This window comes from Mesoplodon mirus (genome assembly GCF_964341445.2).
Source record: "Mesoplodon mirus genome assembly, chromosome: 5".
Lineage (NCBI taxonomy): Eukaryota > Metazoa > Chordata > Mammalia > Artiodactyla > Ziphiidae > Mesoplodon > Mesoplodon mirus.
Genome location: NC_138980.1, coordinates 44,007,451 through 44,034,375, shown reverse-complemented (window position 1 = coordinate 44,034,375; position 26,925 = coordinate 44,007,451). Strand labels below are relative to the sequence as shown.

Here is a 26,925-nt window from a genome sequence, read left to right as displayed (position 1 = left end):
GGCCTCGCTCTGCCTGCCCCCCGACATCCCATCTGCTGTATCACCTGTTGGCTCCACCTGCAAAGTACATCCTGGCAAGGATTGCCTCCCATTCCTCCCTGGCCACCACCATGGGAAGAGCACCATCTTTTGGCCAGGAAACCTTGCCTCCTAAGTAATGTCTCTAAGTCAAGATATTGCCTCCAACTGTCAGTGTTGGTTATACTCCCTCTGCTCACTAGCCCCCACTCCCCACCCCCATTTCACACAGGGAAAATGCCTCCACAGTGGTCCACAAGGCCTTCCATGACCTAGACCACCCCTCGTGGCTGCCCACCTCATCTTCTCCTTCCCTCTCCCTCTCCCTCACTTTCCCCCACCAGGCAGCACTGCAGGCATGCTACCTCAGGGCCTTTGCACTGGCTGTCCTGTGCTATGTGATCTTGAAGTAACTAGTGTGTCCACAGACCATGTGTCTGCAGTGTGCTACCTGTAAGCTTGCAGCCAGGGGCCCAGTGAACCTCTTCTTGCTTATCTTTGACTGTGCGTCTGACATGTGGGTCAAATCTGTGTGTTTATGAAGTGTGGGTGCATATGGATGCCATTGACTACATCTGTATGTGTCGGCTGTGTGAGCTGAAGGTCTCTGCTGAGCGGGGTTTGATGCCTGCATGTGGTTCATCCAGAACAAAGGCTCAAGTGGCAGGCAGACCACAGGCAGGTGAGGGGATGTGTGCAGAGCTAGCCGGAACGTGAGCTGCTCATGCTCTCACACATTCAATACTTATCGAGCGCTTATTGTGTGCTGGAGGAGTTAGCAGGGCCCTCCAGCACCTGGTATCTATCAACTTTCAGTGTCCTGAGCATTTTACACAAATGATTGAGTACCTACTGTGTACCCGACCCTCTGCTGGAGATGGATCAGTTGCATCTGGTTCTACCTGAAGGAGCCCACCCAGGGAGGCTCCTTGCTTCCTCCTCTGGGCCCTCCAGCCCCATGTCCACCCCCTTTCCCCAGCGCTGACTGCAGGAAGGCTCTGAGCCCCATTTGGACCCTTGGACCCTGTCTGAGGCTGCACAAGGGAGGGTTTTCCAACTCAGAAGGTGAAAGAATAAATGGGTTCAAGGCTGGAGAGAAAATCCTGGAAGCTTGGACCCTTCCAGGGTGAAGATTCTAGGCATTCAGTGGGTTGGGGGTGGGGTGGGGGGTGGCCTCAAAGGCTCTGGAAACTTTACCTTCTTGGCTCTGGGCTCCATAGGGTCCAGAAGGGAGGAGAGGAAAGGGAGGCAAGAAGGAAGAACAAAGAGAAAAAGTAAGGAAACAGATGCAGGACTTCATGCCCTGGCTGAAGACTGGGGTGTTTGTAGCACTGGAGCTGGGAGGTCCAAGGGGGTTGGGTCTGGTGGAATGGACTTTGGGGGTGTAAGTGTGGGTTTGAAGGGTCTGTGGGCAAGGATTTGGGGGAGTGGAGTTGGGATTTGAGTGGAGGATGGGGGAGATAACTGAGGGCAGGGGTTTGGGGGTATGGGAACCACAACTGAGGGTGAAGCAGGAGGTTTGGGGATCTGAGGGCAGATGATTGGAATCTGAAGGTGGAGGTTCTTGGGTGTAAGAGAGGAGGCTCTGGGAAGATGGGGGAGGGCTGGGACCCAAAGATGGGTTGGAAGTCTGAGGCCTGGGCACCAGGTGAGTTCCTGAGTCTGAGGGAGGTCTTGGCGAGGGAGTGACCCTGGAAGGAGAGAGGGGGTGGTTCTAAGATTTCTTCGACCAGTTTCTCCATGTCCTTCCCCTCATCTCGGCTCAGCTCCGCCGCTCCCCTTTCCCAGAGCCAACCCCGCTCCTGAAGTGCAGCACTTAACGGCCGGGCTGCCCCTACTCCTAGCTGCGTCCCACCCTCGCCTCATTCCTCGCCCCCCCAGGCCACGCCCCCACACGCACAGTTTTCCTTTGCCCAGTCTCTCCCATACAGGTCCCTCCCCCTACTCGGGCCACGTCCCTCCGTAGACCATGCCCCCCGCCCCCTGTCCCTGTCCCACCAGTCTCCCGTCCCTCCTCAAACCCACGACCGTGCCTCGTCCCAGACTCCGCCCCTCTCCCCAGGCCCCACCCCCCTCCTCCAGCTGAACCGGCACTTGCCTTTGCCCGCCCACGCGCATCCGCAGACCCCGCCCCCTCGCGGCCCAGGACCCGCTTCCTCCTCAGACCCGGCCCCGCCCCTCGCCTAGGGCCCCGCCCCTCCGCAGAGCAGGCCCCGCCCCACCCCCCGAGACTTAGTCTCCCGGGCCGGCGCGCGCGGTTCCCGTCACTAGCACGCGCGGTGGCGGCGGCGGGAAGATGGCGGCGTCCGGTGGCCGTGGTGGCGCTGGTGGCGGCGGCTTCGGCGCGGGCCCGGGCCCCGAGCGCCGGAACAGGTGAGAACCAGCCCACAGGGTGGGCCTGCACCTGCCCCGGGGCTGGAGTGACCTAAGGGGAGTCCTGGAGGAGCGGCCTGGTCAGGCTCGAGGATTTTTACGGGGGCTGCAGACTTCAGGTGGCTATGAAGTACTGAGGGGACTGAGGGCTGTTCACGGGTCATCCGAAGGCGGGTTGGGGGCCCCAGGGCCTCCAGGCGTCTGCATGCGGCCCTAGGGACCTGAGAGGGCTTTGAGGGGTGTGGAGATCTGAAAGGAAACCCAGGGGCTCCTGACTGTGATGTGGCCATGGGGGAACTGGGGATGCCAAGGGGTCTGAGAGGCAGGGAGGTCCTGAGCAGGGGCTATAGGAAGCCTTGAGGTTGTTGAGGCTGTCTGGGAGACTCTGAGGAGGGGCTGAGGGGAATTTGGAGGGCTGAGGCCCACGGCTTCTTGGAGGGTGCTGAAGGACCCTGAGTTTTCTAAAGGTGGTCCTGAGGACATGCTGAGGGGACCTGGGAGGGGTGAGGACTGTAGAAGGTTGGGAGTAGGAGGCTCAGGTGAACCCAAGGGCCTGAAAGAGGCCTGAGGGACCAGGGAGAACCTGAGAAAGGGAGCTGAGGGGCCCTGGGGGTCCCAGTGAGTCCTGATTGGCAGGGAGAGGTCTTGGGGTCCCAGGGGTCCTGAGGGGCTAGAGTGGATCTTGGGAAGCCTGAAGATGGTGAGAGAGCGCTGAAGGTTTAAAAAATACATGAGAAGGGTCTGTCCTTGTGGCTCCTCCCTCCAAGCCCCATGGGGTGTAAACCCCATTCACCCCCAGGGCAAAGAACTTGAAGCAAGGTCTTGCCCTCAGATCACGGTGGAAGAATTCACCCCTTTTGGTCTGAGAGGCCCCCTTTCCCTTTGGACAAGTCCTGAGACTGGTTGTTTGAACCGCAGAATTGGCATAGCAATTGAAGGTATTTTTATGCATTGTTCTGGGTTCTCAGAGGGAAAGAACACCTGCCTTAGGATGTAAGACCTCCCTCCCTCTTCCCATTGCACAAGGCCAGAGTAGTCTAGACCCTCTCATCCCGGTCCCCCAGGACAGTCTGCTACCCTTGGCTGGCCAAGGAAGAAATTCGGACTTTTTCTTGCTGGTGAGCTTATGGGAGCAAATAATTTCCGTCAGCGTGATAAATGATGAAATGGTCTATACTCGTGTGCCTCAGAAAGGCCTGAGGGTCCAGGTGCATGAGTTGGGCTTTGGAGGCCTGTAGTGGGGAGCAAAGAGAGATCAGGGGATTTGTGAAGACATTCAGGGGGTAGAGCGGACAGGATTTGGTGACCGGTATGAGGTGGCATGTAAGGGACAGTGAACCCTAGTCCCTGCTTTGAGCCCTGGCTAGGGATAACCTAGAGCAAGAATGAGGTATAACTCGTTACATGCTATACAATTCACTCATTTTAGCTGAACAGTTCACTGAGTTTTTTGGAGTTTTTTGTTTTTTTGGCTGCACCGGGTCTTAGTTGCGGCACACAGGATCTTCGTTGCCACATGCGGGATCTTTTAGTTGCAGCAGGTGGGGTTTTGCAGCATGTGGGATCTAGTTCCCTGACCAGGGATTGAACCCTGGCCCCCTGCATTGGGAGCATGGAGTCTTAACCACTGGACCACCAGGGAAGTCTCCTCACTGAGTTTTAATAAATTTATAGAGTTATGTACACATTAACACAATCCAGGTTTTCAGACACGTCCATCACCACAATGAATTCCTTCAAGCCCGTTGCAGTCAACCCTTCTCTCACCCCTGGCCTCAAGCACACTCTGATCTGCTTTTGCTCTCTGTAGTTTCGTCTTTTTAGAAATTTTACATGAATGGAATCATATAATATGTGGTTTCTTGTGTCTGGCTTGTGTCCCTTAACAGAATATTTCTGAAGTTTCATCTGTGTTTTCACAAGTATCAGAAGTTCGTCCTTTTTCACTGCTGCCTACTATTCCATTATATGGATGGACACAATTTGTTTATCCATTTACTGGTTGATGGACATTTGGGTTGTTTCCATTTTGACAATTGCAGATAAAGTTGCTGTGAACATCTGGGTATGTGTCTTTGTGTGGACATATACTTTCATCCTCTTGGGTAAATACCTAGGAGTGGAATGACTGGGTCCTATGGTAGGTGTAGGTTTAAGTTTTTTTTATTTTTTTTAAGGTAAAATGGATCTTTTATTTACTTGTACTTAAACTTATAAACCAGCCAGTCAAACCGGGACTGTTATTATCATGATGTGGCAAAATACAAAACATCTTTCTACAAATACTAGAGTGATGAACATATTAGGGGTTGTAATAAAACAGAGCAAAAGAGGCAGAGGAAATCAATGAAGTACACTGTAGCGTAACCCTTCACCTTAGCAATTGAGGTTCTTAACAAGTAGGGCCTCCCCATCCCAGAAAATATAAAAAATTGTTCATTGAATCTTTGTACTTTTGCTTCCTATTTTTTTAAAATAAATTTATTTACTTATTTATTTTTGGCTGAGGTGGGTCTTTGTTGCTGCGCGCGGGCTTTCTCTAGTTCCAGCGAGTGGCGTCTACTCTTCATTCGGTGCACGGGCTTCTCATTGCTGTGGCTTCTCTTTTTGAGGAGCATGGGCTCTAGGCTTGCGGGCTTCATTAGTTGTGGCACACGGGCTCAGTAGTTGTGGCTCGCAGGCTCTAGAGCGCAGACTCAGTAGTTGTGGCGCACAGGCTTAGTTGCTCCGCGGCATGTGGGATCTTCCCCGATCAGGGCTCGAACTTGTTTCCCCTGCGTTGGCAGGCGGATTCTTAACCACTGCGCCACCAGGGAAGCCCCTTGCTTCCTATTTTTTTTTTTTTTTTTTTTTTGCGGTATGCGGGCCTCTCACTGTTGTGGCCTCTCCCGTTGCGGAGCACAGGCCCCGGATGCGCAGGCCCAGCGGCCACGGCTCACGGGCCCAGCCGCTCCGCGGCATATGGGATCCTCCCAGACCAGGGCACGAACCCGTATCCCCTGCACCGGCAGGCGGACTCTCAACCACTGCGCCACCAGGGAGGCCCTGCTTCCTATTTTTTGAGGTTAGATTAAAAAATATGGAATGCTTTGCGAACTTGAGTGTCGTCCTTGTGCAGGGGCCATGATAAGTTCCAATTTTATTATTATTTTTATTTTTTATTTTTATTTCTTTGGCGGTACGCAGGCCTCTCACTGTTGTGGCCTCTCCCGTTGCGGAGCACAGGCTCCAGACGCGCAGGCTCAGCGGCCATGGCTCACAGGCCCAACCGCTCCGCGGCATGTGGGATCTTCCCGGACCGGGGCATGAACCCGTGTCCCCTGCATCGGCAGGCGCACTCTCAACCACTGTGCCACCAGGGAAGCCCCCAATTTTAGTATATGTGCTACTGAAGCAAGCACCATAGGTTTTGTTAAAAAATATTTATTTATTTAGTTTGGCTGCTCTGGGTCTTAGTTGCGGCACGCAGGATCTTCGCTGCAGCGTACGGACTTCTTACTCGTGTATGCAGACTCTTGGTTGTGGCATGCATGTGGGATCTAGTTCCCTGACCAGGGATCTAACCCGGGCCCCTTGCATTGGGAGTGCAGTCTTACCCCCTGGACCATCAAGGAAGTCCCTCTGCACTATAGGCTTTTCAAGAAACTGCTGAGTTCTTTGGAGTGGCTGCACCATAACTGCATTCCTACCAGCAATGTGCAACAGTTCTAGCTGCTCCCCATCCTTGCCAACACTTCATGTGGCCAGTCTTTTAATTTTAGCGATTCTAAGTGTATGTTGGTATCTTATTTTGGTTTCATTTTGCATATCCCTAATAACTAACGATGTTGGACATCTTTTCACGGTCTCAGTGGCTATTCAGATCTTTGGTAAAGTGTCTTTTCAAATCTTTTGTCCATTTTTTACTTGGTTTGTCTTTTTTAAAAAAATTAATTAATTTATTTATTATTATTAAAAAAAATTTTTTTTTCGGTACGCGGGCCTCTCACTGTTGTGGCCTCTCCCGGTGAGGAGCACAGGCTCCGGACGTGCAGGCTCAGCGGCCATGGCTCACGGGCCCAGCCGCTCCGCAGCATGTGGGATCTTCCCAGACCGGGACACGAACCCGTGTTCCCTGCATCGGCAGGCGGACTCTCAACCGCTGCGCCACCAGGGAAGCCCTATTTTTGACTGTGTTGAGTCTTCGTTGCTGCACGCAGGCTTTCTCTAGTTGCGGCGAGTGGGGGCTATTCTTTGTTGCTGTGTGCAGGCTTCTCATTGCGGTGGCTTCTCTTGTTGCGGAGCACTGGCTGTAGGCACGTGGGCTTCAGTAGCTGTGGCATGCGGGGTCAGTAATTGTGGCTCGCAGGCTCTAGAGCGCAGGCTCAGTAGTAGTGGCGCACAGGCTTAGTTGCTCTGCGGCATGTGGGATCTTCCCGGACCAGGGCTCGAACCCGTGCCCCTTGCATTGGCAGGCAGATTCTTAACCACTGCACCACCAGGGAAGTCCCTACTCATCTACTTTCTGTCTCTGTAAATTTACCTTTTTTTTTTTTTTGGCCTCACCACGCGACTATGCAAGGTATTAGTTCCCCGACCAGGGATGGAACCCATGCCCCTGCAGTGGAAGCACAGAGTCTTAACCACTGGACCGCCAGGGAATTCCCTAAATTTACCTGTTTTATAAATAGAATCATACCACATGTGACCTTCAGTGTCTGGCTTCTTTCACTCCACATTAATATTTTCGAGGTTCATCCACAGTATAATGTGTGTCAGTACTTCATTTCTTTTTATGGCTGCATAACATTCCATTGTGTGGACATACCACATTTTGTTTATTCGTTCACCAGCTGAAGGACATTTAGGTTGGTTCTACCTTTTGGCTGTTTTGGATAATGCTGCTATAAACATGCATGTACAAGTTTTTGTCTGAACACCTGTGTTCAGTTCTTAGGGGTATATACCAGGAGCAGAATTGCTGGGTCCTATGGCTATTGTGTGTCCTTGAACATGCAGTCACCACCCAACACTACTTGGTGTGTTTATTAGTGGAAATGCCTTGAGGGTAAAGAGCATGTCTGTCTCGTGTAGTCTTGGTCTTGTATGCCTGGAGCACGGGCAGCCCAGAGGAAAGAAGTGTTCAAAAAATATGGCTGGGGGACTTCCCTGGTGGTCGGTCCAGTGGGTAAGACTCTGTGGTACCAATGTGGGGGCCTGGTTTTGATCCTTGGTTGGGGAACTAGATCCTGCATGCACGCCACAACTAAGAGTCTGCATGCCGCAGCTAAGAAGTCCGCATGCTGCAACTAATACCTGGAGCAGCCAAAAAAAAAAAAAAAGGAAATATGGCTGGGAGAGAGGGATGGATGAATGGAGTGTGGAAAAGCTCTCTAGGGCTTGTAGTCTGGTTGGTAGGAAGTCCCTTCTAGGTGGTCAGGTCTGTCCCTTGCCTTCTCGGGGAGACTTGTGGGCCTGCCAGGGATGGGGGGGAGGCTGGCCCTGTCTGTGAGTCTGGTTTTCCAGCCTTCCAGGTGGTGCCTGCATCTGCCTTTTTGTCCCATGAAGGGTTTTGTCATTTGGCCAGGGGTGGGGGCGGTTCCTGTCTTCCCCTTGGCCCTTCCAACGGTCCCACAACTCGAAAAACTGTCCTTAGGAGGGACTGCGTTCCCCCAGCCGCCCCCAGCATTACATAACTTGTTTGTTCCAACTTCACTTTTCTGCAACCAAGGGGGAAAAAAGAAAGAGAAAAGCTTATTCTCCTTCCTTCCTATCTCGAGGGATCAACAAAAAACCCGTTGCCTAGTAGAGATGGTCGTTAATGACCAAGCCGAACCTCTGGGATGGACAGAGCATGGCTGCCTTGGCTGGGCGCTTGCTGAGGGGAGGTGGGGTCCTAGCTGCAGGCTCACTCACACAAAAGAAACTTGTTCTGCAGCAGGCCCCCTCTCAGCTCCACCTCAGGCCCTTTAGGGGTTCCAGGCTTCTGGAGAGAGAGGAGGTTTACAGTGTGTTGTGAGGGGGTGGAGGAACTCTCCCAGGAGTCACACCTCCCCAGCTAAAATTCCATCGCTGTGAGGTACCTGGCCTGCCTAGTTCTGGAGGAACCTTCTCACCACTGAGTTTCTTCAGACATTGGGCCTTTGGCATCCTCTCTTCACTGCCCATCTTTCCTAAAGGTGTCTGGATGGGGCCCAGTCTCGTTGATTCACTCTGCTTCTTGGGGGGTGAGGCAGGAGTATCTGGGTGAGGGCCACGCCGGTCACAGGTGTTTCTCTGGGAAGTCGTGACTGGGACACAGTGTGAGTGGGTTTGGCACAGTTCAGCTGAGGCGTCTGCTCCTGGCTTGGTGGCCTTTGCTTGTTTAAACTTTCTTAACAAGCCTTCTCTGGCTGCACCCTAGATTGTCTCCACTAATCCCTGAGGCTCTGGAAGAGTCCAGCCCCCCAACCCCTGTGTGAAAGACTGGGCAATGATTTGGCCTTCTGAGAAGATTCTTGTTCCTTTGGCCTCATCCTCTCTTCAGCTGAGAGGGAGAGACAGGAATTTGACCCTTCAGAGACAGGAACTCAACTCCTCCTAGGAATTCTGGGAGATCTGGTGGCATCAGGCACCTCATCAGACCCACATGCTTGTTGCATGCCTTGGGCACATCTGCAACCCTCTGTGTGTTAGTCTTCATCTGGGAAGTGGGACCCTGGACCCACTGGGCAGGGTAGCTGGGAAGAAGCAAACTAGGGTGAGGGTATGCTCAGAGGACACCCAGCATGTTGCACATGTGTGTGTGTGAGTGTGGAAGTGGCAGTGTTGCCCTACGGTCCTGAAGCTGTTAGCATTCTGTCCGCTGTGCCTACGTGGACCAAGAAGGGATCATGGGGTGTTTGGCAGGTCTTGCTAACGAGCCAATGTGGCAGGTTGGGAAGAGAAAGTTGGTATCTTAGTCTGTTTGGGCTGCCATAACAGAATACCATAGACTGGGTGGCTTATAAATGGCAGAAATTTAGTTCTTGAAGTTCTGGAGGTTGAGAAGTCCAAAATCAAGGTGCCGACAGATTTGGTGTCTGGTTCCTGGTTCATAGACATGGCCTCCTTGCTGAGTCCTCACACAGTGGAAGGGTCTAGGGAGCTCTCTGGGGTCTCTTACAAGGGCACTAATTCCATTCACAAGGGCCCCATCCTCATGACCTAATTACCTCCCGAAGGCCCTGCCCTCTAATACCATCACATTAGGGAATAGGTCTCAACGTGTGAATTTTGGGGGGATACAAGCATTCATTCTGTGGTTGTCGGCTTGAGCAGTTCGGAGGATGGTAGTATCATTACTTGGTGGCGGCCGTGAGAGGGACAGTGGCAGGGCCAGTGGGAGAATGGAACATGTCAAGTCTGAGCTGCTTCTGTAGCATTGAGAGGACAGATGCTGCCACGTGAGCCTGGCACCTAGGAACAGAGTGTAGAGCATGAGCTGGTGGGTCTTGGCAGAGTATTAGGGTGGGGCAGTTGAGTCTGGGGTGAGCTGGAGAAAGTGCTGGGCAGAGGTGCTCTGGGGGGCTGGGTCACGCAGCCCAACTCCTCCTCTGGGAGTGAGGCGCCCCATTCCTCATCTTCTCACTGGTAGGGTCCCTTGAGCTCACGATGTGAAATTGCTCTGAAAACTGCACACTTCGCCCTGAATTGTGCAGCCTGATTGTCTCATAGCTGAACCACTTCCATCCGGTAGCTGCGACCCCCCGGGGATGGCCTTCTTGTCGGCCATAGTCATGGGGTAGAAAGGCGTTATTAGCCTCTGCTATCATTGCACCATCTCTAGGGAGTAGACGTAGTGTGTCATCCCACTTTCCTTAACTGGTTATTTTTTATTGCCGATCCTCACGGGAGAGCTCAGAGAGGCCAGGTTGGAGGTTTGCGCCTGCCTCCCCACCAGACACTTTAAAAGTGGGGCTTCTCTGCACTCCTGCCCTTTGGTCTTGGGGCATGTTTCAGACTTAGGGTTGAAGGCCCTGGAGAAGGGGGAGGAGGGAGGGTGACTTCTTGGCATCCCCAGCTCCTTCCTCTTGTGGACGGGACTCATTTGACACCTTTCTCTTCCCCTGGCGATCATCGATGGTCACATGCCTCCTGTGTGCCTGCCGCTGTGCTTGGTGTTGGGCATATGGGCCCCCGGACAGATGGGCTGTGCCTGTGTGGGACACTTATGTGCCAGCATGTGAAACAGTTGGGCCGTCATTTCCCCATGGTTGCCATGAAATGTCCCGAGGCTGAGTTGGAGGTTCCTGCCTTCTCAGGAAGGTTCCGAGAGTCTCCTTACAAATGAGGTTGAGCGGAGTCTGAAGGTTAGTGCCATCAGCTTGGGGGAAGGGAGTCTCGGGAGGTGGCCTGTTTTCTGGGTACAGGCAAGTGGCATGTGCAGGTTCTGGAGGGGGAGGAGCCTGGCTTTTTAGGGGTCCGGAGGGCAGAGAGGAGCTGGAGAGGGTGAGAGGGAGGAGTGGGGAGACTGGGAGCTGGTGCAGGGTTTGGGTGAGGGGGTACCTGGGTCAGATTCGTGTTTTGGAAGGATCCCTCTGGCAGGAGATGAGGGGGCCTGGGCTGAGGGGGGTGCGTGGAGATGGTGAGGTGGGCATGGGTTTGGGGAAGATTCAAGGTTAAACTTGTGTGACATGCTGACCCATGGTGGCAGCCAGGTTGGGAGTCACCAGCTCTCAGGTTTCTTCCATGGACCAAAGAGTGAGTGCTGGTGGAGGACACGTCAGGCAGGAGGATGAGGCCCCACTTGGCTTGAGAGGCTCTGCTGCCCGAGAGCATCCAGTGGGGACAGGGAGCAGACGTGGACATCTGGCCTAGAGGGCTCAAGGTCCCCCCTCTGTTCTGGAAAGTCCTCGTGCCTCTCCTTGCTCGAGGGTCCCTGGTCTTCTAACAACAAGGACCTGGTCCTTCCCGGTTCGATTCCTGCCTCTCCTCTCTGACCTCCTTGAGAGCACTCACCACGTGCACACTTATTTGCTCTCTCTTCCTTTAATCTACTGGCACATTGCGTTGCTTCCACCTTTGAGCCACATCACCGTCCGGCCCCTTCTTCCACCTCCACCTCATCCTGGCTCTGAGCTGCCATCGACTCTTGCCCTCCTGGCTGCTATCCCCCCACTTCCAGTTGGCGGGACCCTCCCAACGCAGGCATCAGACCAGGCCGTCCCTTGCCTGACACTTGCCGGGGGCTTCCTCACTCTCAGAACAGTCTCAGAACAAAATTCACTTCTCCACATGATCCCCTTGGCCACCACGGCGAGGCCCTGCCCGCACATGGGCCCCCATGCTTCCACAGCCCACATCTCCAACAGCAGGCTGGTGCCCCTCCTGGGCCTCGTGAGCTCACTCTCCCTCGGCTGGGGTGACCTGTCCCAGAACTTTGCACAACTCCTGTATTGCCTCCTTGGGGCCTGGCCACTCTGTCCATCATGACTCCCACCGTCTGCCCCTCTTCGTCCTCTGCCCCAGGCTCGTGGTCCATTCTGTGTTCTTAAGGATCTGTGTCCCCTAGAATGTGTGCTCCCCGCAGGCAGGGCTTCACTGTGGAGGCTCTGATACAGTCTAGCGGATATTCTACATACAACCTACGATGGATTTGCAGGAGGAGCTGGCCTGACTGGGAGGCTTCTGGAATGGCCCTCCATGGCCAGCCGAGCAAGGGTCACTCTTCTCCTGATTTTTGTTAATGGCAGGGTCTGGGTAGAGAAATAGAGACTCACAGGTGTGTTGTCAGTGAATCAGTCCCGTTAGAGAGAAGCCAGTGAGCAGCACCCTTTTGCATGAGCTCCATTTAGTTCACGGACAGGATCTTAGCGCCGGGTTGAAGACGGGGAAAGGGCCAGCCGCGCTCCCTGTCCAGCTGCCTGCCGGGGGAAGTGGGGGCTGGGGCCCGCTGAGTCCCCACCGGGCCGACCCGCCCTCCTCCTGTGGTAGCCGCTCCGCAGCTGTGCAGACGGGCTCTTAACACTTGTTAACCCCGAGTCTCCAGTCCCTTCCTCCTCCCCGCCCCTTTCCCATTTCCCTTCAGAGAGGGCTGCTCAGGATTCACAGAACTCATCCCCCATGGCTATGAGAGCGTTTCCCTAACATTCCTTGGCGGAGTGGGTTTTGGGGCGCATCCAGAGTGATTTCAGACCCCTTGCCGAGCAGCCCCGCTGCTGAGCTCTTCCCGCAGACCACCTCGCCACACACTGAAAATATTGTGATTCGGGAGGAAGTAACCGGCACCTTTGGGGAATCGCAGACCTTTCCTATGAGGGAAGCAGCTTCCGGAATTGAACACGCTCAGCCTGGAGGAAATCTTGAGGGGTGGACCTTTGGGCTTTTAAAGGCCTCAAGGGGGGGTCACCCGAGGATCAAGGATCGAGGCCGAAGACGTTTTCTGACGCCACAACTGTGAAATTCCACAGGGGTCAAAGACAGGATCCTAGCAGGAGCGGGCTGGGCTGGGCTGGGCTGGGCTGGATATCCGGACAGCTCGCCTCTCAAAGGGATGTTAGAATTTGAAGCAGTCTGCCGGAGGAAGCAGCAGCAGGGAGACGTGATCACCCGGAATCTTCCATGACTGTAGCTGAGAGTGGGACATTCTCCTGAGAGAGGGTTTGTGGGGGGGTGACAAAATGCCCGTGAAGCAACACTCATATAGGGGAGCCCCGCTGCAAACCCCCGAGGCAGCCTCAACTTGGAAAACTTCCAGGACTATAGTTAAAGTCATAACTGTGTGCTGGCTTGGTGAAGTCTGGTCGATCCTAGGAGGGCTTCTCTTTCTCTCTTTTCTCCCGCTCTGTTGTGCAAGGGGTAATGGCAGCCCGTGGGCCGTAAGGCAGGGAGGCTGGGAACACACAAATGTTTATGCTCCACGTGAGTCACTTGCAGAAACTCTGGGTGGTGTGTGTTTTCCTTGCCGAGGCTGATGGCATTGGGCTGCCCTGCAGCTCCAGCCTTAGGCATGCTTCCAGCATTTTAGCATTTAGAGTTGCTGAACTTTCACAGTAGGGGGCATGGGTAGCTTGTTGACCTTTCACAGGGAGATGGCTGGGCTGTCTCTTTACGGGCAGGCAGGCGGGGCTCGGGCTGGGTCTGGTCACCACCCACTCACCTGCAGATCAACCATTGAGGCTTCCTCGTCCCCATTCCCAGGGTAGGAAGCCGGTGTGCATTGCAGGGAGAGGCGGTAGCTGGAGAAGTATTAACTCCACAGTGGTTTTTCCAGAGGCTCGTCCGGAATTCGAGCCCCGGATCAGAGGCTTCTGACATTGCAGGCCCCTTTTGGTTATGAGAGCCAGAAACTCAACTCGACTCACTCCCTTCAGTTAAAAAATAAAAGTTCATCGTTCACATAAAAAATAAGTTCAGGGAGAATTCCAGTTTTTATATCCATTAAATTCAGAGCTCAGATGATTCCTCTTGAACCTGTGACTCCCGTCTCTTAGCTGGGCAAGGTAACCTCACCTTGCTCTCCATCATCCCAGCAACCCTAGAGGGAAGGCAAGTTTCCATCCTGGTGGCTCCAGCAAAAGTCCCAGGGAAGGTTTTGGTTGGGTCGAATGGGTCACACTCCCTATCTTGGGCTCAGTCAGCATGGCTGGGGGCCTGAGAGGCTCTGGTTGGCCAGGCTGGGTTATGAATTCTCCCTTTTCAGCCCAGGGGTGCATCTCCTGATCCTTACCACTGGGGCTGAGAGTGAAGGAGATTCCCTGAGGAAAACAGGGGGCCCTTAACAGAAGAAGGAAGGGATGTTGGCACCCCCTAAAATGAAGATGTTCGTGAGAGGCCCCTCTTGATGCCTAAGTTTGTGCTGCTGTTGGAATGTCCTTGCTGCGCCGTACCCATACTGTGTCTGCCTGCATATGGCCTAGCACCACTGGGCATGAGCACATGCCATTTGGTGGAAGTGTCCCTTTCAGAGCCTCAATACCTGCCCTGCCAGAGGAGGCAGCTGGGCTGGGTCCTGAATCGCTGGCATTTGCGGTGCTGGATTCTCACAGGGTTTCCGAGTGGTATTCTGGGGCCATGCAGTCATGTGCCTACTTGCCTAATTCGTAGAGTGAAGGGGTTTTGCTCATTCATGTGGCCCCATCTCCAAGCCCAGTGCAGCAGGGATAATGTGGGGGGATGGGCTCTTACTGGGATCAGCCTCTTGTCAGTGGGTGGGAACAAAACAGGCTAAGCTTCAGCCTGAGTCCTGCTTATTAGTCGCCCTTGCTGCCCCTGGCATTGGGGCCCTGGCTGGGCTTTGAGGGGTCACAGAGGCTGTGGGGAACCCTGGCTGGGCCATGAGGGCAAGGGAGGTCATGGGGGAGACCTTCTACTTCGAGAAGGCTTGGAAGGGAAAGTGATGGAGGAGCGTAGAAGAGCTAGTGGGCTTGAGAGTGCAGCATAGGGAGGAGGGGTAGAGGTGGGGGGCAGAAAGAGTTGGCCCTTCAGCATGGGGAATAGCATGAGTAAAGTGTGGCGGCCAGACATCCCAGAGAGGAGCCTGCCGAGGGCTTCCTGGTGGAGCCCAGTCAAAGGATAACATACCTAGTCCCAGGACTTGGACCAGGAGGTTTCATGGAGGGGGAAACAGAGCAGATACATGCAGCAGATACCTGCAACAAGAAGAGCTATGAGTCAGGACCCAGCCACTGCTGCCACCTAGCAGCCATCCACCTGCCACCTCACCCATCCTATCCATCCATCCATCCTTCCATCCGTCTATACATCTACCCATCCTTCCATCCACCCACTGTTCCATCTAACCATCCATCCATCTGTCCCATCTGTCAATTCATCTATTCATCTACCCTATCACGCATTGTCCATCTATCCATCCATTCATCCACCCACCCACTCAGCCATCCAGCCATTTAATCAACAAGTGTGACTGAGCTCTGAGCACATGCTGGGCATGGTGCCAGGTGCTGGAACACAGCAGGAGACAGAACCCACCCTGCCCTGCTTGGTGAGGCTCCTGTTGCAGCTTCGAGGAGACAGGTTGGAAACAGACGGATGGTTTACCAGATGGAGCGATGGGCAGGCAAGACAAATAGAGCTGGGTTGGGGTCAGAGAGGTGTGGAGGCCTGGGTGGGGCTTTCCCACTGTGACCTGGCAGAATGGGGTTACCTCCCTCATAACGGCTGGAGGGTTAGTGGGATAGTCCACACCCTTGCCCTGGCTGCCACTGAGGAGCCACATCCTGCCCTACTTGCTGTCCAGCTCCACGTCCACCTCCTGGCTTGGCTTTCCTGGTGAGTGGTCTCAGCTCTCCCAGCCTCAGTCTCCCCGTCTGCATCATGGAGGTGATCAGGGGGCCCATCCACCTGGGGCTACAGAGAGACCGACACTGGCCAGGCCTCTTACATGCTGTGTGGCCTTGGGTGGGTGCCTGAACCTCTCTGTGCCTCAATGTCCCTATCTGTAAGATGGTGACGATACCCCTCTCCAGGCTGCCCACTGAGAGGCGAACTGGGAACCAGGTTGGCACTGCCCCGGGCCCACAGTCTTGCATGGAGTGGGTGCTCGCTTGCCAGGATGGGGAGGGGTGGGGGTACGTGGAGGCAGAGAGCTTGCTGATGGTGAGGGAAGGAGGGTCTGGGTGTCCCCCTTCCATCTTCCTTCTTGAGAAGTTGGAAGAGTTGGGCAGGTCTGGGACTGGGGAAGTGCTGCCTACAGGGTCCTCTTGTCCATCAGCAGTGGCCAGATCCCCACGCATCCTGGGCTCCCTGGGGCACCAGTCAGAGGCTGGGGTGAGGGCAGAGAGGCCTGGGCAAGAGGTCACGGCTGGGCTTCAGGGGCACTGGGCTCACTGTGGCCCCTGAGGAGCAAGACTGTTGGAGAGCCACAGGGGGCTTAGGCAGGAGAGTGATGGACTTTGATGTCATTGTTGCCTTCTGCTTGTGGGAGGGTGGGCCATACCTGTAGAGTTCTTGGCTGTAACCCAGTGAGTATTGCGGGAGTGGGGGAATCCACGCGGTTTGTCTCTGTCTCAGAAGGGCGGGATGACGGAGCTGACCGGGTGGTTCCACTTGCCTTGAGTGGAACCAGCACTGAGTGAGGCTGTCCGGTGCCAGGCTCTGTGTGCGCAGGATCCCAGCCAGGCTTTGGGGACGGCTGGTGGGGTCTCATTGTGAGGCTGGTGACTTGTGGGGCCAGGCACACCCCTGCCTCTACTCCCAGCCCCTAGGAATTTGCTCCTGTCACCTCTCTGGGTCCTTGGGAGGAGTCATGATGGTTCTTTTGAGGTGGACGTGGGTTCTAGAACCTGTCTGCCTTCCCTACCACCCTCTGGACCCTCAGCCTCCCTGGCTGTCACGTGGGGGTTCTCAGGAGCCACCAGTCCCGGGTGCCGGCAGGTTGCATGGTCCCCTCCTCCCGGTACTCCCCAGCACCCAGCACCGCCTCTCTTCTGTCACCCTGTCACTGCACTGCAGGCACAGACAGGCAGGAGCCAAGGACATACTTGTGGGGGGTGGCCCTGCCTGGTGAGGCTCTGAAGACGAGGTGGGCAAGTGTGGCCTGGCGCCCCTTTGCAGGGCTCAGGGAGAGCGTCTCTGTGGGCGACGTGCTCCCAGGGTGGGCTCGCAGTGGGCCCTAGACGTGTCCACGGCCCAGCTCTTGGAGAAGGCAGAGCAGGTGGGAAGGAGTGGATGAGGCTTTGTCCCTGCCTGGCGGCCTGGCTCACCTGGCCTCCCATGGGGTGTGCAGATCCACCTTGGCACTGGGCATCCTGATTTAAATTATCGCAGAAGATGTAGGAAGTAACCAGTATGATGACCAGGAGAGAGAAGTAAACAATTCAGCTGATGCTGTGGAAAGAGCCCAGGCTCAGGGGCACATGGGCTCTGGGGCCCTGGCCAGATTTTCTTCTCCCTCTCTCTCTCTCTCTCTCTTTCTGGGTCTCTGTCCCCTCCCTCTCTGGTCTCTTTCGCTTCTCTATGGGTCTCTGTGTCCCCCAGTCTCTCCCAGTGGTTTGGCCTCCAGGCCTGCTGGGACACTGCTCTGAGGACCTTCATCTGCTCCTGGGTTCCACACTTGTCCACACAGGAGCCCTGCTCTTTCATCTGCTCCCCAGAGCGCCGGGGGATCAAGCCCTGCAAGAGGGCTGCAGGCATCTCAGAAGGAGCTGCCCCTTATCGTGGGGCTGCGGCTGTCTGGGGGTGAGGAGGGTGGAGCCGGCCTGGGGTGAGCAGCCCCAGGGGAGAGTGTGCTGACGTGGGCATGGGGGCTGCTGGCCAGCCAGAGCATTTGAGGGCTACTGCCAGGTGCCAAAACATGGTGACTCCATCCTTTGGGCTGGGAGCACAGTACCCAGAGCTGTGAAATACTGTGGTAACCACAGCAACAGTGGCTTGGGGTGTCTGCCTTTGTGAGACATGTGGGACCTTGGCTCAGACGCACCTTTGATCCATGGAGCTGCGTGCCTGGAAGGCAGAGCAGTGGCCTTGGCAGAGTCAGCAGGCTGTAGTAGAGCGGGGAGTGGGAGCCAGTACTGGAGCTGCCTGCAGCCATGGGGGGGCCATGCTGGGCCTCAGTTTCTTTGTTTAAAAAATAAATCTATTTATTTATTTATTTTTGGCTGCCTTGGGTCATCGTTGCTGCACAGCCTTTCTCTAGTTGTGGTGAGCAGGGGCTACTCCTCATTGCGGTGCGTGGGCTTCTCATTGCCGTGGCTTCTCTTGTTGCAGAGCATGGGCTCTAGGCGTTTGGGCTTCAGTAGCTGTGGCACGTGGGCTCAGTAGTTGTGGCTCGCAGGCTCTAGAGTGCAGGCTCAGTAGTTCTGGCGCATGGGCTTAGTTGCTGCGCGGCATGTGGGATCTTGCCGGACCAGGGAATCGAACTCATGTCCCCTGCATTGGCAGGCGGATTCTTAACCACTGCACCACCAGGGAAGTCCAGTTTCTCCATCTTGAAGGGGACACTTGCTGCACTGACCTCCTGGGCTGGCCAGGGATTCATGAAGTTCTTTGTGAAGGGCTGTGCCCAGCATGTGCTCTGTCAGTGAGCCTGCTTTGTGAAGGGTCTGAGGAGGGCAGGAAGGGGAAGCCAGAGAAGCTTCCAGTGTGGCTGGATAGGAGGCAGTGGTTGGTGATGTGGGAAATAAGACAGAGAGGTGACCAGTGGGCTGCCGGTGCTTCTCCATCTGTAGCTAGAGAGCCCCATCCCCATCCCCCAACCTCTGTCCCCAGCCCCCAGGTCTCTGTCCCCCTCTCTCTGGGTCTCTGTCCCCCCTCTCTGGGTCTCTTTCTCTCTCTCTGGGTCTCTCTCCCCCTCTCTGGGTCTCTGTCTCCCTTTGCCCCCCCAAGTGCAGTGTCTTCCCTGCTGATGCACCCAGGACCCTAAGGCGGAGTGGCCTGGAGCTCCCTGGTACTGCATCAGCTGGGGTGTGAGCCAACCAGCTGCGCTGCGCTGCTGTACTCCATCGAGCCACATGGACAATAAAACCAAAATTGGCTTTGAAAGTGGAAGTGCTCTCTGTTTTGAGGGGAAGTGAGGGAATTTGCATGTCAGAACAGTATGTTAAAGGGGCAATACCGTCAGACTCTGTTCTGGCCTGAGTTTTGGGCTTCATGTGGGGGTGGGAAAGGAGTTTACAAAACCCCAAAGAAATGTTTCCATGAAATTCTTTCTTGGTCTTGCCTTTTCCCTTTTTTTTTTTTTTTTGACATTCCAGTGAAAAAAACTTTCCGGGGCTTCATATCTCTCCTGTGGGCTTGGGAAACCGACCGTGGAGACCAGGGCCAGCAGCCGGGCGAGGGCAGGAGGAGGGGAGCGCCCACCCCGCCAAGTGCTGCTCCCAAGGCAGCCCCTACCACCGTCGCGGGGCTCTGTCACTGTTGGTGTGGCTCTGCACCTCCTGTGGCTGTCCCTCACTAGGCCATCCTGCCTTGTGTTCCCCCCGAAGCAGGCCCTGAGGCAAGGACTCTAGCCCCTGGTATATTTGGGGGGTGACCCCATGAAGGATGGGGGGCAGGAAGGAGTGCACACAGGGGGCGCCAGCAAGGATCTGGCAACAGCATGGGCAATGGGCTCAGCAGGCTGGGGATGCCTGGAGGTTGTGGGGATCCTGCCACAGGTGGGCATTTACCCCACCTAGTCCCACTGGCTGTCAGCCCCCATGCAGGGACATCCAGAAGGAGGCAGCAGCTGTGTCCCCGTGTCCAGCACGGGACGGCATATGGCTGGGGGTGCCTGATGACAGTGCTAGAGAGACACAGCGCAGGGGTTGGGGTCAGGACAGTGGGGGCCACATGGTCAAAGGCCAGGTCCAGGCTGAGGGTCCAGCTGGGGAGGCAGTGAGTGGCCTCCAGAGACGCCCTGACCCGGCTGCTGACGCATTGGCTCCGATGACTCAGCGCGGGTGACCGTGGCTTGGGTGGCTGTCTGGAGACTTGGACTAGCCCAAGGGCTGCCGCTGCCGCCTTCCTGGGGGCCCGGGGCCCCACCTCGCCAGCCGCCCCCTGTCTGGGCCGGCCTGAGTAATGGGTCCTTCCCTTAGTCATCGGTCCCAGGCCCTGGCCCTCCCTCTTCCTCCTGCCCACCTCCGCCCAGCCAAGCCTGCTTCTCTGTCCAGGCTGGGGACTCTTGCCCCTGCCGGCTTCCTCCCTCCTTCCCTGAGTTCCCCGGAGGCTGTGAGGTGTGTGTGGGGTAGCGGTGGGGGCTTCAGAGACAGTTGTCCCAGCAGTGAGATGGGAGGAGGAAACCAGCCTTGTGAGGTGCCGTGAGCCTTACTGGGGGCACGAGGAGGAGCACCTGGGACAGGATGAGGCATGTGCAGAAAGGGGCCGTTTCCTACCCCCTTGGTGCAACTCAGGCTCCACACCCTGTAAGCAGAAGTGCTATGGGCTTTGTAGGGGTTCCTGGGCCGGGGTGTCCTAACTCCTGCAGAGGAGTGTTTAACGCTCAGAGTATGCACGGCCTCCGTGCTTGGCTAGAGGGCAGCCCTTTGTACCCCCTTAAAGGGTGTTTAGCTTGTTTCCCATCTTCAGCCCCCAGAAATGGTATTTGGTAAATATCCTCACACATCTCTCAACTTGCACATGTGAGTATATCTCAGATAAATTCCAAAAGTGGACTTGCTAGGTCAAGGATGTGAGCCTTTAGAATTTTGCTAGGTCTGCCAAACTGCCTGCCGGGGAGTTGTCCCTCTTTGCACTCCTGCTGGGAATGGACAAGAGCATCTGCTGCCAGATGGCCCACCCCATGACTCTGCCCACCTGAGGGGTGAAGCCAGTCCTTTGGCAAGCACACTTCCCTTATCGTGAGCGAGGCTGAGTCTTAGGTCTCTCCAGCCAGGTGTGCTTCCTTTCCTAGGAACCGTCAGCCCACACCCTTCTGTGACATTGCTGGCTTTGTATTGATTTCTTGGTGCTCTTTATATATGGAGGACCACTGTAAATATATGTACAGGGACCAAGCAGCCCCAGGATGAAGTTGCCTCTGGTGTGAGATCTTTCTTCTGGTGAAAACATGCATAGGCACGCCAGTCCCCAGAGCTCAGAGGAAGCACAGGAAATCCTCCCAGCTCACCTCACACTTTCAGAGGAACTTCTAAGAAAAAACTGAGGCCAGCTAAAAGCAAAATGTTAAAGGCTGGGTGGGGGGAATATACAAAATCTGTGAGGTGAGGTGTCCACAGAGAGGCCAGCCAGGCTCACTTGACACCTGCTGTGGGCCGGCGCTCTGTGGGTGGTTCCAAGCTTCAAGTTCCCAAGCACTTGGCCCAATTCAAAGGCATGCGAGTGGCTTGTATGGTTGGTGGCAGAATGTAGCCCCCCACTGGGCCTTGCCAGCCCAAAGTGAAGCTGGGGGAAGTAGGGGGTCTGTGGTCCCTCATTTCCCAGGAGGTGATGGGGGCCGGGGAGCCTCATGGCAGCCCTGTGATGTCTGCTCCTCCCTGCCCCTCTCCACCTTTTAAAAAAATTTTGGCCGCTCTGTGCAGCATGCGGCTTCTTAGTCCCCAACCAGGGATCGAACCCGTGCCCCCTGCAGTGGAAGCGTGGAGTCTTAACCACTGGACCACCAGGGCGGTTCTGCTTGCCCCATTTGAGAGCTGAGAAAATGAAGACCCAGCGGACCGGGGAACGTGCCTTAGTCACACAGCTGGCAGATAGCAGGGCAGCCTCGGAATCCTGCCCTCTGCTCCTCACACCAGGTGCCGGAGCCTGGAGCAGCAAGGGCTGTGGTGCAGCCCGGGCAGTCTTTCCGGAGTGGGTCTGGCCAAGATTCACCTCCCAGGCTTTGGGTCCCGGCCCAACCCTCCAGACACTCTGCTCAGGGCCAGGATCCAGGCTTGGATGACTCTAGGGGATCCTGGTGATGAAAGTGGCACACAGGTGCTGTCTGCGTGTCACCTCCTCACACCCTGCAGCCCCTGCTGTGCTGAGTGGCATCTGCAGAGAGCAGCATCCCCGGGGCTACCCAGACTGGCCAAGTCTACGTCTGTGTCTGCATCTTAACACGGTCCCTGGTTTGAGACACACCTCTTCTCTGCCCCCTGGTCGTGGGAGGGAGGTTCCAAGGGGTCACAGCAGTCGTCCCTGATCCCAGGCCATTGCGCTGCACAGGGAAGGTGGAGCACCTGGCTCCAGGCAGGAGGGGGCCCATCTTGGGAGGGGAGGTGGCTCTGCACAGGGATGGCTGTTTGTGGAAGTCGGGCCTTAGGGCCAACACCCAGGATGCAGCCAAGCCCTTCTGCTCCCAGGGAGAGGCTGGGCGTCACTGTCTAACCTCAGGGGTGGCAGAGCTGGGAGGAGAAGCCGGGGACACGCCCACTTTTTCTGGCCTCTGCACCTCTCTGCTCCCAGCTGCTCCTGTTTCCTCCCCCCAGGACATTCACAGCTTCGATGTGAAGCCAGTTCTGGATGACATGACCACTTTGGGTCCCCATTTCCCGGACTGTGCGCCTGACGAGGGCAGGTCTGCTCTGTCTCATTCATGCTGTGTCCTCCCACCCATGAGAAACAGACAAGGGGCTGACAAAAAGCCCATGAGGAGAGTGGGGGGGGATGGATATGAGCACCTCAAGGGTCCTTGGAGGCTCATGTGGGATGTGGCTTTGGCTCGGCGCTCCAGAGGCCCGTCACAGGGTGTCGCCGAGAGGACACAGCAAGACCCTGTCCCTGGAGATGTCCTGGCAGGGCCTGTATGGCTGAGGGCAGCCCTGGCCAGTGGGTGGGTACAGTTGGAGGCCTTCTGAATCCTGAGGGTCCAATGACATTTTCTTCATGATCTTCAGAACATGGGTCAGGTGGGGTTCTTGGGAAACCAAAAGAACAGAGACTCGGATCCGAGCAGTGACCCAGTCAGGAAGGATGGGCTGGATGCAGCAGCACTGGCTGCTTCCTGCCTGGGAGAGGAGGGGGACATGTGAGGTGGGCGTCCCCTCCACCTGGTGCGGAGAGGCGACTCGGCCAAGCTAGAGACTCAGGGTCCTCCTGGGTCCCTTTCCTTCCCTCCCTCCACGGTCTGCACACCCAGCCTCCAGGACAAACCTAGGATCTGGCTACCCACACCACTGGCGTCCCAGTATCACCAGCTCAGATGACCACAGCACTGGGCTCTGAATCACATGTGTTCCTGCCTCCCAGAGACAGGATGATTTTCTGCTAAGCACAGGTGGTGTCCCCCTGCCACGTCCCCTGTCCCCCTGCCACGTCCCCACACCTTCGGAACCCTGAGCACCTCACAGGCCTGCAGGCAGTGCCCAGGGCCCTGCAGCCCCTCTGCCCATTGGATGGTTTACCCCTTTTCCCGAGGCTCTGCAGAAGGGCCGCTGATGTGGGCGGCCTGTGTGAGTCGGGGACCTCCCGTCAGCAGCGACTGTGTGTCTTGTGCCCGGCGACAGCTCTTTTACCCCTGGTTGTGTTTTGGGAGCTGGTGGGCAGTAGGAGTTGAGGAGCCTTCTTTCTCTTCCTGCTTTCTTGGAAAGACCAGTGCCCACATTCCTGGCCCTCATTTGTGGGCAGGGGCAGGCGTCAGTCCCAGGAATGGGAAAGCAAGTTCCAGAGAGCCGGAGGCCGTGGGGAGAGAGCAGAGGGCTGGGGAGGATGGCCTTTGCCTGGGGTGGGGTGGGGGCTGAGAGAGTCCTGGGAAGGCTCTTGACCCCATGGAGGCTGATGGGCATTGCCCCCTTCTGTTGTGTTTGGAGGAGGAAGTGATATACTGGGGCCTCCTAAACTACTCATTTATCGATGCATTTCTACAAAAGTTTTCCGAGATGAAACAGCAAAGGGGACAGGGGCTGGGGGGTGGTAGGGGATGAGGGGAAGCGAGTGGGGGTGATAGGGGCTGGGCCACAGAGGACCTTGTATGCTGTGAGGCCCTGGAGGTCATGGCAGGGTTTTGCCCAGGACCTGAGAAGGCTCAGATGTCCTTGAGTTTTGTTTTGTTTTTGAGGTGAAAGTCATGTAACATAAAATTCACCATTTTAAAGTATATAATTCAGTGGCATTTAGTGCTTTTACAATGTCGTGCAACTATCATCTCTGTTTAGTTCCAGAACGTTTTCATCACCCCAAAGGGAATCCTGTACCCTCAGGCGGTCACTCCACCCCCCCCTCCCCCAGCCACTAATCTGCTTTCTGTCTCTATGGATTTCTGGACATTTCATATAAATGGAATCATGTAACACGTGGCCTTTCGTGTCTGGCGGCTTTCACTCAGCCTGATGTCTTCAAGTTTCTTCCATGTTGTAGCATGAATCAGTTTCATGCTTTTTTTATGACTGAGTAATATTCCATTGTATGCATACACCACATTTTGTTTATCCGTTCATCCACTGATGGGCATTTGGGTTATTTCCACCCCTCTCCTTTTCAAAACTTTATTTTTATTCCAAGACAACCTTTGCTTTGTGCATCCTCATTTTGACGTGCAGGAATCTGTTTTACTTGTCACATCCCCGGCTAACTGCCCCCATAGGTAAATCCATCTTAGGGCAGTGATTCTTGGTTTTATGGCTTCCTTACGTTGGTGACAGGAAGATCCCATGCAACCTGCTGTTTCCTGGGCCCGGGTTCAGTCCTCCTGTGTCCTCTTACAGCTCTGAGGCTGCGGACAAACTGCTCAGCATGTCCCTGAAAAGTAGGACTGACAGGCGTTTCCCCTCGACTGGGTGTCTGCTGAGTGCAGCGAGAGCCAAATTCTTCTGTAAACGGCCAGGGTGACTTTATGGTCGTGTGGCTGCCCTCCCCTGGGGTACAGGGCACAAGAGTCATGCTGGCTGGTGTCAGAGTGGCTTTACCTTGAAGGTCAGCACCTGCTGGAGGTGGCTCTCCCTCTCCCATGGTGAGAAGCTGGCCCGTGGCACCCCTAACCCCAGGGCTTAGTGCCACCCGGGAGGCTGCAGGTTTCGAGTTCCTCCTTCAGACCTGTGCTGGAGCTCTGTGCTGGCAACTAATCCCACCCTGCCTCCTGCAGGGGAGAGAAGAGGGGCTTACTCGTGGGGATGACTCACTGGGGCACAGGGGACAGTGAGGTGACATGGAGATTCCTGTACCTTAAAATGAGCACTCAGTAGGCACAGGTCATTTTATTTTTTATTATTTATTTATTTATTTTTGGCTGTGTTGGGTCTTCGTTGCTGTGCGTGGGCTTTCTCTAGTTGTGGTGAGCAGGGGCTACTCTTCGTTGCGGTATGCGGGCTTCTCATTGCAGTGGCTTCTCTTGTTGTGGAGCATGGGCTCTAGGCATGCAGGCTTCAGTATTGTGGCTCGTGGGCTCTAGAGCGTGGGCTCAGTAGTTGTGGCACATGGGCTTAGTTGCTTCTTGGCATGTGGGATCATCCCTGACCAGGGCTCAAACCTGCATCGGCAGTCAGATTCTTAACCACTGCACCACCAGGAAGCCCTGGCACAGGTCATTTTAGAATGAAAGCTAATGAAATAAATTTTTAAAGAGGAGAAGGTTGGGGCTTCCCTGGTGGCACATGGTTGAGAGTCTGCCTGCTAATGCAGGGGACACGGGTTCGAGCCCTGGTATGGGAAGATCCCACATGCTACGGAGCAACTGGGCCCGTGAGCCACAACTACTGAGCCTGCGCGTCTGGAGCCTGTGCTCCGCAACAAGAGAGGCTGCAATAGTGAGAGGCCTGCGCACTGCAATGAAGAGTGGCCCCCGCTTGCCACAACTAGAGAAAGCCCTCACACAGAAACGAAGACCCAACACAGACAAGAATAAATAAATAAATTTAAAGGAAAATTTCCTCATAATTAAAGTTAAAAAAAAAAAAAGAGGAGAAAGTTGGAAGCAACCCAAAGGTTCACAGATGGGTGAACAGATAAAGGAATTATGGTGTTTCCACACAGGGGAATATTACTCAGCTAGAAAAAGGAATGAAGCGTTGACACATGCTACAACATGGATGAACCTTGAAGACATCAGGCTGAGTGAAAGAAGCCAGATAGAAAAGACCGCATGTTGCATGATTCCATTTATATGAAACATCAAAACAGGCAAATCCATAGTTACAGGAGGCAGATTAGTGGTTGCCAGGGGCTGGGGGAGGGGGATTGGGGGGTGACTGATAATGGGTATGGGTCTTCTTTCACAGTGCTGAAATGTTCTGGAACTAGATAGAGGTGATGGTTGCATAACATTGTGAGTGGATTTTATGCCACTGAATTGTACACTTTAAAATGATGAATGTTATGTGAATCTCATCTCAAATACAAAAAAAAGGGGATGCGGGAGGCTCTGCAGGTCCTGCATCAAACCCCGCCCATTTCACAGGCGGCAAATGGAGGCTGGAGAGGCGCATCCACTGCCACGGCCAGTCAGTGGGCAGGTGGCAGACACCACTGGGACCCAGGCCTGGTTTCCACTTCTCTGGGGCTGGTTCTGGCAATTTTGCCTCCCCCCGGGGCAGCTTCAGAGCCCTGCCAAGCCAGCGCAGGGACCAGACGGCCCTGAGGCCTGGGAGCCACCTGCCCACCTCTGCTCTCCCGCAGCATGGCCGACAAGAACGGGGCCCTCAAGTGTACATTCTCGGCCCCCGGCCACAGCACCAGCCTCCTGCAGGGCCTCGCCGCCCTCCGCGCCCAGGGCCAGCTTCTGGATGTCGTGCTCACCATCAACCGAGAGACCTTCCACGCGCACAAGGTGGTCCTGGCCGCCTGCAGCGACTACTTCAGGTGAGCGTGGGCCCCCAGGGGCAGGGTGGAGGGTGCCCCCCTTCTAAGAGGGAAGATCTCAGGGCTGGGCATCTAGCCCCGGGGATGGCTGAGGGAAAATGGCTGGGGTTAGCCCATCTTTGGGTTTAGAGAGAAGTCCAGTAAGCCTGCAGGTTTTTCCAGGTTTGCTACTTATTCAGACTTGTGGGGGACACTGAGCAGACAAGCAGAGAATGCCTGGCGGACAGAGGTGGGTGCCCAATTAGCAACTTCTGCCCTGAGAAGGTGGCAGGGCTCCATCAGGTTTTCATTCTAAGTCTTTATGTGATGCCTGCATGTGCCACGTGCTGTTCTAGGCCTTGGGGATTTAGCAGGGATAAGACAGGCACGAGCTCTGCCCTCATGGCACCTGTGCTCAAGCTGAGGGATGGGACACCTGCTCGG

At 55.4% G+C, this 26,925-nt stretch overlaps 1 protein-coding gene across 1 annotated transcript in view; it reads left to right on the top strand.

Annotated features, from left to right (window-relative positions):
• The first annotated feature begins 2,292 nt into the window (after window positions 1–2,292).
• Window positions 2,293–26,925, top strand: part of KLHL26 (kelch like family member 26) — a 29,201-nt gene continuing 4,568 nt past the window's right edge. The window contains exons 1-2 of the mRNA XM_082622171.1: window positions 2,293–2,391; window positions 26,320–26,502. Of these exons, the coding sequence (XP_082478297.1) occupies window positions 2,315–2,391; window positions 26,320–26,502 (260 nt within the window). The 5' untranslated portion in view covers window positions 2,293–2,314. The remainder of the gene's footprint in view (window positions 2,392–26,319; window positions 26,503–26,925) is intronic.